At 43.1% G+C, this 10,758-nt stretch overlaps 1 protein-coding gene across 4 annotated transcripts; it reads right to left on the reverse strand.

Annotated features, from left to right (window-relative positions):
• Nucleotides 1-942: 942 nt before the first annotated feature.
• On the reverse strand, nucleotides 943-10,484 carry LOC110304331 (keratin-associated protein 4-5-like). 4 transcript variants are annotated; one of them, XM_021175623.1, is made up of 2 exons: nucleotides 10,190-10,484; nucleotides 1,347-1,816 (listed from the first exon to the last, which is right to left on the reverse strand). In XM_021175623.1, exons 1-2 carry the CDS (start codon nucleotides 10,482-10,484, stop codon nucleotides 1,347-1,349), a joined length of 765 nt encoding a protein of 254 aa, XP_021031282.1. The 4 variants fall into 4 exon arrangements, with proteins under 4 accessions (XP_021031283.1, XP_021031282.1, XP_021031285.1 ...); XM_021175626.1 differs by lacking the exon at nucleotides 10,190-10,484 and having other exon boundaries at nucleotides 1,347-1,444; nucleotides 1,547-1,868; XM_021175625.1 differs by lacking the exon at nucleotides 1,347-1,816 and having other exon boundaries at nucleotides 9,972-10,326; nucleotides 10,387-10,484.
• Between the last annotated feature and the right edge of the window lie 274 nt (nucleotides 10,485-10,758).

Raw genomic sequence — 10,758 nt, forward strand, 5'->3', positions numbered from 1 at the left:
AAATGAGGAAGCTTGAATCTCACTTAGAAGGGGAAATAAAATATTCATAAGAGGCAGATGGAGGGAGGGGACTGACAGGGAGGGGAGTTGGGGGAGAGGAATGGGGGATTCAGGTTCAGGTGAGGGGAAGGACAGGAGAGATGGCTAGATGGCCACAAAAATGAATGGAGCTCTGCAACTGATGGGGGTGTGCTCTGCTTTTTAAGTGTACCAAAATACAATTTTCATGTGGGCAGAAGTTTGTGAGATTTTTGGGTGTAGTTTTTGATGTTACTAGGAGACACAATCTCACAGCAAATTCCCTGATCCTCTAGTTCTTAAAATCTTTCCATCTTCTCTTCTACAATGTTCCCTGAGCTGTGGGTGAGGGAATGTTTTTTATAGATGTATCTGTTGGGACTGTGCTCCACAACTCTGCAGAATGATTGGCTGTGGTTTTCGGTAGTAGGCTCAACAGGTTATATCTGGGAATATGTGCGTGCAACAACTGCTGAAAAGAGAGGCAGTAGATTTGAAGGAGAGTAAGGTGGGATATATGGAAGGATTTGGAAGGAGAAATGTCATAATTAAAATTCAATCTCAATAATTAGCTAGGTAACTAACTATTTAACTAAAATTAAAAAAATATACATTTAGCTGGGAAACATATGCAAAGGCTTCATGGTTTCTTTCTTTCTTTTTAAATTTTAATCCCCCCCCACACACACACACTCTGTGTGTGTGTTTGCAGTTGCCACAGCATGCATGTACTCAGAGAACCACTCTTGGTAGTCAGTCTCCTCCCACCCCGTGATTGCCAGGTTTACAGCTCTGATCAGCAGGTTTGTTAATTAACTAACTGCCTTTATCCACTGAACCATTTCACTCACCCTCTTTTTTTATTTTTTACATATTTACATATATATTTTTAAAGAAAGAAGCAGTCACATTCAATTTTTATTATCCTTGTGTTGGATGTTTATTTTTGTTACACAGAAGTAGTAAAGTATGAAAAATCTTTGCAAAAGCTATAAAAGACAATTAGTGGATTTTAATGTCATGGGGATTAAAAATGCGTGTTCATCTAAGTGCCAGGGATAATTTAAATTCCTCCAGCATGATGAATAGATAAAAATACAAGGTGAGACATGTTGTGGGAGATCTGTTAAGCTATTTGGAGGTATTTGATAAAATCATTTTAAGCAAGAGTTTTGGACAGAAGTCAGAATGTTCACACGGAACAATTGCAAACAAGTCTGATTTCTGGGACTCAGGAGATCAAGTCCCTCAAACACTATGCACTTTTTAGAAGGAAGGACTTCATCTGCTGAGATTGAGGAGATAAATGGCACATTCAAAGAGAAGATTTAGCAGCAGGGGATGGCACAGCACATGGGGCGGGGGCAGGTGGAGATGACACAGGTGGGGCGGTAGCAAGTGGTTTGGCAGCAGACCTGACCACAGACTGGTCTCAGACAGCAGCAGGGGCGGCAACAGGGGCGGCAACAGGGACGGCAGCAGGGGCTGCAGCAAGGGCGGCAACAGGGGCTGCAGCAAGGGCGGCAGCAGGGGCGGCAGCAGCTAGAACCACAGCAGCTGGAGCTACCACAGGAGGGTTGACAGCAGCTGGAAATGCAGCAGCTGGGGCGGCAGCAGGTGGGCTGGCAGCACACAGACTGGCAGCACTGGGGCCTGCAGCAGCTGGACACACAGCAGCTAGGCCTGCAGCAGCTGGACACACAGCAGCTGGGCCTGCAGCAGCTGGACACACAACAGCTGGGGCGGCAGCAGGTGGTCCTACAGCAGGTGGTCTGGCAGCAGCTGGGCTGGCAGCAGCCTTGGCCACAGCCCTCCTCAGAGCAGACAGAGCCACAACAGGAGCTGACCATGGTGTTAGAGGTGGAGGTTCTGGGTAGGTTTACAAGATGGGGAGAGTTCCTTGTCTGTTCTCTTCCTTTGCTGTCTCCTGCTTTTTATACCCTGCTGAGGATCACATGAGTCTTGTTTATACTATGGAAGATCAGTTAGTTTGAGTTAATTAGTTGTGTTATCTATATATAGAAAAAGCTGCTTCCCTTTCCTGCTATATTCCAAGCTATCCAATTTTGCAAAGCCCAACGGAATCAACTTTCCTTTTCTCACTTGGATATTATATCCCCTAAAGTAGACACAGTCCATGACTTTGTCTCTTTGGGTTGAGTATTAATTCCTTATTTCTGGTCTTATCCTGGGGAAATATGTTCAGAATGGACTTTATGGTGATTGTATCTCTGGCAACAACAGGGTAGAATTGGGTCTCTAGAGATACAAGTGGGAAAACAGGATGAAATACTGTTATTTTGGGAGTGTGAAGGCGGGTGGAAGCTTGCAATCAACAAAGAATACTGTATTTCTCAAATAGTCTAGTGGGAGCAAGTTTAAGGGAGGGTCCTAGCAGTTTTGTCTTATTTAATCTCTCAAAGGTAAAACAAACTTGCAGTGATAATTACTTGCAAAAGCATGTTGGCATGATGGGTCCCTAAAAATTATTAAATTTTTAATTTTATGTTATTCAGGGTGGGAAGAGTTAAAGGCATATTTTGATCAGCCTTTTGGTAAGTCAACAAGCCTAGTGACTATGTACAAGTAATGATCTTAATATATTGTCTACATGCATGAAATTCCTAAAGAATAAACAAAAATAATTTAAAAAGCTGTGTCTTTTTCATATTCTGAGTTATTTTTTCTTAATAATGTATACTGGAGAAGTTTTTGCTTCAGATAAGACACAGATAAATTCATAAGCTTTCTTTTGCAGATAACTAAGGGAACATGATATGTACATGATAAAGAGCTTGTCAGATTTTCCAAGGGTTGTTGGAAATCACGTGTTTAATAAAGTCAGTAAAATCACGTGTTTTAGTCAGTGCATTCCCAGTGGACAGTGAGATAACTCTGATAGTTAAAATTGGTTGAATACCTACTGTGTGCCAGGAATTTTTTGGAGTCCTCTGTAATTGTTATCTTATTTACATTTCTCAAGGACTCTGTGAAATGGGTGCAATTCTTGTTAATTCCTTACACTACGGTCCTAAATGGACTGAAGGGACATAGCCAGTCTCTCATAGAATATGAAGAATGATATTCTGGTGTAATTTTTTACAACTAGAATATTTTATTTTCCTAGGAAGTTTTCTTCTTTGTCACATTAGCAAACTCCTAGTCATCCTTCAACACCCAGCACAGCTCGCTTCTGATCATTGTACACCCAGCACAGCTCACTTCTGATCATTGTACACCCAGCACAGCTTGCTTCTGATCATTGTTCACATTTATCGCCCTCACTCTTCCTTTCCCCATTGCCTCTGTCCTAGAGTGTCACATCACATCAGAATTGTTTCATCTTATCCCCCTTCCCAAGGTAAATCCTAAAAGGTCTTAGTCTCAAGGAAATGTCTCATCTGCCTTTATTAGTGTGATGCCCAGTCACGAGTGAGAGATCGGTTGAGTGAATATGGGATTTATTAAAACCAAAGGCATGCATCAATGACACAGACAATCTAGTTTGTTGAAGAAAGAAGGAGCATTCAGATGAACACAGGCTTAGGTGGACTTATATTTCAGCTGTTGATGGGCTTAACAACATGTCTAATCATCTGTGTAGATCACAGAGAAAGACAATACTCGGTGAGAGAATTTGAGGATTTTCTTGACTTTATACTGAATGTTGTACCATTAAGAGGGAAGAGGAGTGTGAGCAGCAACCAGGCTTTGCAAACATTTGGAGGTGTGAGGATGACAGGAAGCAGGAAGAACACTGAGGTAGTGGTTGTATTGCAGGAGGGAAAGGTGAATGCCTGCCTAGGGTTGTAAGAATAAATGTAAAAAGGAAAAACACTGGTACAACAGACATTTCAATGACATTAGCTAGAGCTAGTTATAAAGCCAACAGACATAATGGAGCCTCACCAGTCAAGGAGAAGCTCAGTTTAATATGCTTCTGTCTCGTGCATGTGAACATACACTCTTTTGCAGTCAAATCCTTCCTGATAGTCTTAGTATGAAAAATACACACTAATAATCAGTACACATGTTATACATCTATGAAACTGTCAAAGAATGAAGTCAATGAAAGTTTTAAAATGCTACATACTAAGTCATCTCTTTCTCTCTCTCTCTCTCTCTCTCTCTCTCTCTCTCTCTCTCTCTCTCTCTCTCACACACACACACACACACACACACACACACACACACTATAGTACAATGTAAAGAGCTTCTAAGATAAATTAGAAGGAATCCAGTCCCAGGTGAAAACGTGTGTCTAGAAAAGTCATAGAAGGAAACTTACTACTGTTTAGCTAAATTAATATAGAGGCAAACTGTCTTCTAGATGTGTATGTTTATACCTGTAGACAAGTGCTACTTTCAGTTTTAAGCAGAGAAACTTCTATTTGCAGCCTGCAGCAATGAATGCAGATTATACAGCTGCTCAGAGTGCTGAGAATAACTGACAGCCAAATGCTTAGCCTTAAATTAGACTTTTACATCACACTCTAAGGCTTTGAGAACATTGCCAAAGAAGGGACTAGAAGAATATAAGATCAGAGGATAGGGAGGAGGGCTGTTGGCCTTCATCCTCCAAGCAAGGCACAGCTTCTAACAGGACAGATGCAGAGCCACCCATTCTGATTCTGAACAAGACTGGCCTTGTCAGCAGTCAGCCATGGATTAGGGTGGGGCTCTAATCATTCCTGCTGTCTAATCATTCAACTGTTGGCTATTGATAGATTCTGGGGTAGGTGGAGTCCTTGCCTTTAAGTTCTATACTCACTGGGGAGTGGACCAGGCACCAAACTTAGTATTACACACATGGGCCTGATTAAAGCCAAGTGTTTCACAAAACAAAACAAAAAGATGTAAATGAGGGAACAGTATTTGTAGGGAGAAGGAGAACTGGTGGGGTGAGAAGGAGTTGAGAGAGGGTGAAGGTGAGAGGAATCCAAATATACTATACTCATATATGAAATCTGCAAAGAAGAAATGTAATCAATAGAAAAGTGAAAAATGTGAAACTACATAACTTCAGACATTGGACATTTGTGATGAATAGGGTATAATCATACTCAACTCCCATTTTCCAGGACATAACGTCTTGAAAGGGCATGGGACAGATGGACAGATTTGATGCTTGAGAAAGGAAAGCTAATTCACTGAGCAGATGAAAAGTGCACATTTATAATTATGTTTCTGATATTAGAAAGACACTCCTTTTGCAGGCTTTTGGTTTGCTTTGCTATTTTTGTCTTACTGTTTGTTTTGACTTTCATTTTTGAGGCTATTTTTTCCCTCTTCATTGATTCTGTGTGAATTTCACATTATGCACCACGGTCTCACTCATCTCCCTGTGCCCTTGCACCCGCCCTCAACCCTTACAACCGCTCCCATGAAAGAAAAAAAAACCTTCATTGTGGAAGCTGTAGTATGCTACAGTGTGTCCCACACTCTACCCTTTAGTCCACACTTCTTTGCTTGCAAATGTTCATTGCAATGAGTCATTGGTCTGGTTTGAGGCCACTGGCTTATACTATACTATCAGTACTGGATCCTCACTTGGGCTCCTTTCAGATAGCCTCTTGTTGCCCTGTGTCATAGAGATCAAATAGCTTTGGATCTGCAGGATCATCTCCATCCACACAGCAGTTCATACATGGGGTAGATGTTGGGATGGGCCAACTCAAAGGCTGGATCTTGGCCTGGCTTGCAGCTGAGCTGATCAGCCTGCCAGCACTCCTGAGCCCACTCCACCAGGGTGAGCTTTCTAGCACTATCCTGGCTAGCTCACCCAATGCCATAGCCAGCAAGGTGCAAACCCAGCTCTCCCAATCTCACGCCCTTGGGCCAGCTTTCCTACATGCCATGGAGAGGGGAGAAGGGGGTGGAGGGCATTGCCACACCGTAGACAAGTTTCAGCACCAGCTCTTCCATGCTCATGCCCTTGGTGTGGCTCACCTAAGCCCTCACCACCAGGGTCAGCTTTACTGTGCTGCCCAGTTGAGGTGCAGAGGATGCCCATTCTCCTGAGAGCTGTAGCTGCTGTGGGGCAGGGCCAACTCTCTCACAGTGCCCAGGTGAGGGGTAGGGTCAGCTCCATATAGCCCTCAGATATTAACATGGCCCCAGATGGCAGACCAGATCAGGCATACCTGCCTGGCGTTTGGTGGTACCAGATCCTAGCTGCTGCGGGGCCACAGACCCAGATATAGCCCTGGGTTGCAGTGGGGGACAGGCAGGACCTCACCATGGCTGTATGTGGCTGGCTGCTCACATTAGGCTGCCCCTCAGTACTCTTGAGTCTCCAGTTCTGCCTCTCCTCATTGTGCACACATCCTTCTGCTTCTCTTTCTCTTCCATCTCTCCACCACTTACTTGTTCATCTTAGTGGCATCCCGGACTTCTGGATGTGTGGGATTGTCTCAGGAGTGCTATGCCCTGCCTGTGCTGTGTGGGACCAGGCTGACATTGCTTCAGCTGTGGTCTGTCTGCCCTGACCACATGAGCTTATTTTTTGTTTGTTTAGAGAGGAAGGACACCAAGTTTGGTGTGAGGGGAAGATGTGAGAGGAGCACAATAAAGGAAAAATATAAAAATATTTTGTATGAAAAAAAGCTTAAATAAAAAGAGAGAAAAAGGGTGAATCAAATAACTTAAAAAATCTCGTTGATATTTGAGATGGAGGAATTACCTCTAATTAAGTAGAATTTATTATTTAAACTTAAAAATAGATTAGAAAAAGATCAGTTGCTTAAAAGGGAAAAATATGTTCCCTACAAAGATGCATGAAAGTGGGAAGATGCTACGACCACTCCAGTGCAGTCTGCTTGATAGGCCTAAAGCCTGAAAGCTGTCATGAGGCAAAGAGTTTCATGGAAACAGCCTCCTGGAACCTCGTCATTCTCATAGCCCATATACTCAAAACCTGTCCCCGCGTTAGTCTGGCGTTTGGATCTGTGTGCTCTCTCTTTCAGTATTGTTTTATTATAAGTGCCTTTAAGGATTGATTTTTTTGACATAGCTAAGCCTCCACCAGTGTTCCAATGGTTCCTAGAAAATCCTTGAAGCCTGACGGTGAGCTTGGAATTCAGTAAGAATGATACCTATTCAGTAACAGTCAAATTCACTTCTAGTAGAGACAGTGAAAATAATCAGGCATTAGAAAGTACAAAGCTAGGAAAGCTCAGGGCTAGTCTGCATAGTAATTACTTAGGACAAGAGCCGAGTCACACCTAAACACAGGAATACACAATGGCCTAGCAAATAGGTGGAAAGAGTCAGTGGAAGGGAATTCCCCTGGTACAGGTTTCTTCACTAGGCCCAGAGGAATAGCATAATCAGGTATTTACTAAAGAACCCCTTGTGGTGGGTTTAACAATAGACTAGCATTGCATCAGAGCATTCCCCTGGCTCCATTTTAAGTGGTCAACGTGGCCTGGTCCCCACTATCTTTTTATGTATGCATTCTTTTTTGTTTTGTGTCAATGTAACTTGGAAGATGTGTTTGCCTGGCTTTTCTTGTTTTCCTTCTGTATAAAAAAGCCTGGTGTTCATTTGGACAATACATTCCGATCCACACTCCCTTGTGTTGTGTCTGTTTGTCACCCCCACTCTTACCAACTCCTTGCCCACCTGCAACCAGAAACTCATTCCCCATAGATAGGATGGATACCCAATAGAGGTTAGACTGCAGCAGGAAGAAAAGTGTAATCTACTTCAAGGCTTTGCAAATATTTGGAGGGGTGAATGACAGGAGGTGGAATAAGTCATGTGACCTTTTCATGCATAATAAAAGAAATAAAATACTAAGAGATGCTACTTTTCATCCATTAGGGTTTCAAAAAACCCAAATTTGACAATATAGAAATAAGCATGTTTGTGATTTTTCTTATGAAGATTTGTCAACAAATAGCAGCATCATTCTTGTACATATCTATATGACAGTATGCTTTTACAGGATTATGTATATCAGTTCTATTCACAATGGGAAATAAAATAACAGAGCAGAGCTGGACATAGACTGGCCACTCTTTAATAGGGTACGAAGGAGTAAATTCTGGGACATTTCTAAAATGCAGCTGTGGGCAACCCTAAAAGTGAACAGGGGGCCTCTCTCTGTGCTGTTATGAAGCAGTATATTGTAAGCAGTTGTAAAGCAAGTGAGTAAATGTGCATCGATCCTATACATTCTAAACATTCTATACATTCCAAACAGTCCAAGGGTACATATGTAAACATACCTGTGGTCTAGAGAGATTGCTCAGAGGTCAAGAGCATCTGGTGTTCTTCCAGAGGATCTGGTTTTGATCCCTTAGCACCCACACAGTGGCTCAAAATATTCATAACTCGAGCTCCAGTGCATCTGATTGTCTCCATAGGTACCAAGCACACATGTGGTGCACAGACATACATGCAGATGAAATGATCACACACATAAAACACATTTAAAACACTGTGCACACACACATTCAAGTTGAGGAAGTGAGGCCATTAGGAAGGAAGAAGGAAAGAAAGAAAGAAAGAAAGAAAGAAAGAAAGGAAGAAAGAAAGAAAGAAAGAAAGAAAGAAAGAAAAAGGAAGGAAGGAAGGAAGAAGGAAGAAAAAGAGAAGAAGAGAGAGAAGGAAAAGAGAAAGAAAGAAGAAAGAAAAGCACCTCCATGTGAACTGATGAGAGAGTAGCAGGGTGGGTCTAGTTGCTTGTCTGAGACAAGTGAAAGGCCAAACAGGAAGGGAACATAGGTTTGCAGATACTGGCTGTCAGGTAGGGCTGGAGACTGGGTCTGCTGGTGTGTGGCAGAGAGAAGAGGTAGAGGAGAAGAAGATCTGTGCTGTCATTCAAGACTGGGGCATCTGTATCATCTTTAAACAAAGAGATACCCTGTCTTTCAATAACAACAAAACAGATCTTTTTCTTCTCCATAGTGCTCAGGGACATGAGGTCTTTAGTTATAGCACGATGATGCTACCATTCCATATCCTAGTGTCTTCTTTCCTAGCTAGGGGATCTAACTTGGTGTGGCAGAACTGTCTGGATGGGGAGAAAAAGCATCCTGGATCTTAGTTACTTTAAATCAGAATCGTCTTCAATTTCATCTTTCCTCTGTTTGCAAATGAAAGTTTACACACACACACACACACACACACACACACACACACACAAACGATGTTTAATATAAACCCCCCAATCTCTCATATTCATCCTCTGCCTTCATATTTAGCACTTTGAGTTCTAATTGCATTTTTTAAAAAATCAGTTGATACTCAATTCTACTATCCTTGTAGAATGTATGAGATGTTTGCAAATGCATAAAATCAATGCGTAGAACATGATTTACAGCCTTTCTAAAATGAATTTTCTGATTTTTATCCCTGAGTTTTTCACTGCTGCCTAAAAACAAAGGAGATGGTTGATGAAAAAAGACAAATGTAAAATTTTCTTTTTCACTAGAAAAGGCTTGTCATCCACCCTACAGGTATGGGCAAAACACAAGGTCTTCAGGAGGAAAGAGAAATATTAGAGAATGATACAATCACACTGTTTTTCTAAGTGGGAAAGTAGTGGTTTATTTTGACACAGAGACACAACACAGGGCACCTGGAGGAATAAGAATGACCAAAGAGCATCTTCATTGAACAATTAAGTCGGGGACTATGAAGATCAACAGTAGAGAACTATGGAAGTCAACCTGTGGACCCTTGAGAGTTGTGACTTGGACCTAAATGTTAAGAATCTGGGGATGATTCGATTCAGCAGCTGGTACAGTAGAAGCTAATTCACACTTCTATGGGAAGGAAAGGTCCACATAAAGAATTTGGATTGAAGCTAGAATAGCCATTGTTGGGTCCAACGAAATATAGAGATGTAACTCAGCAAAACAATATTCATCGGTATGACTCTATATGCCCCTGTGGCCAACTATGGGGACAAAGATGAAATAGAAGCTGGATCAAGGGATGGAGGCTCAGCAACAGGGGGTGGCACAGCACATGGGGCGAGGGCAGGTGGAGATGACACAAGTGGGGCGGTAGCAAGTGGTTTGGCAGCAGACCTGACCGCAGACTGGTCTCAGACAGCAGCAGGGGCGGCAACAGGGGCGGCAGCAGGGACGGCAGCAGGGGCTGCAGCAAGGGCGGCAGCAAGGGCGGCAGCAGCTGGAGCCACAGCAGCTAGAACCACCACAAGATGGTTGGCAGCAGCTGGAGATGCAGCAGCTGGGGCGGCAGCAACTGGGGCGACAGCAGGTGGGCTGGCAGCACACAGACTGGCAGCACTGGGGTCTGCAGCAGCTGGACACACAGCAGCTGGGCCTGCAGCAACTGGGTCTACAGCAGCTGGGGCGACAGCAGGTGGGCTGGCAGCACACAGACTGGCAGCACTGAGGCCTGCAGCAGCTGGACACACAGCAGCTGGGACGGCAGCAGCCTTGGCCACAGCCCTCCTCAGAGCAGACAGAGCCACAACAGGAGCTGACCATGGTGTCAGAGGTAAAGGTTCTGGGTGGGTTTCTGAGAGGGTGATTTGAGGATCTGAAGGTCTCCTGGCTGCTTATTCCCTTTTATACTCTGATCAGCAAGTGGTGTTACCATGAGCAAAGCTCCCTTCCTTGTTTTCCTAACCAGGAAATTAATTAGTGCTATTAAGGCATAATCATGTTTACAAGGTTAAATATTCCAACGTTTAGAAAGGGCATCATTTTCTTTTCCTACATTCTTATGATTCATTGAATTAAGGTGTGTGAAATGACACTC

Source organism: Mus caroli, chromosome 11 (genome assembly GCF_900094665.2).
Source record: "Mus caroli chromosome 11, CAROLI_EIJ_v1.1, whole genome shotgun sequence".
Classification (NCBI taxonomy): Eukaryota; Metazoa; Chordata; class Mammalia; order Rodentia; family Muridae; genus Mus; species Mus caroli.

Bases quoted from the DNA above. Each gene is read 5' to 3' on its own strand.
- LOC110304331 (XM_021175623.1), bottom strand. From the start codon at position 10,484: ATGGTCAGCTCCTGTTGTGGCTCTGTCTGCTCTGAGGAGGGCTGTGGC. The intron at 1,817-10,189 runs GTGGTGGTTCTA...GCTGTGGCCAAG, and splicing joins CAGCTGCTGCCAACCATCTT to GCTGCTGCCAGCCCAGCTGC.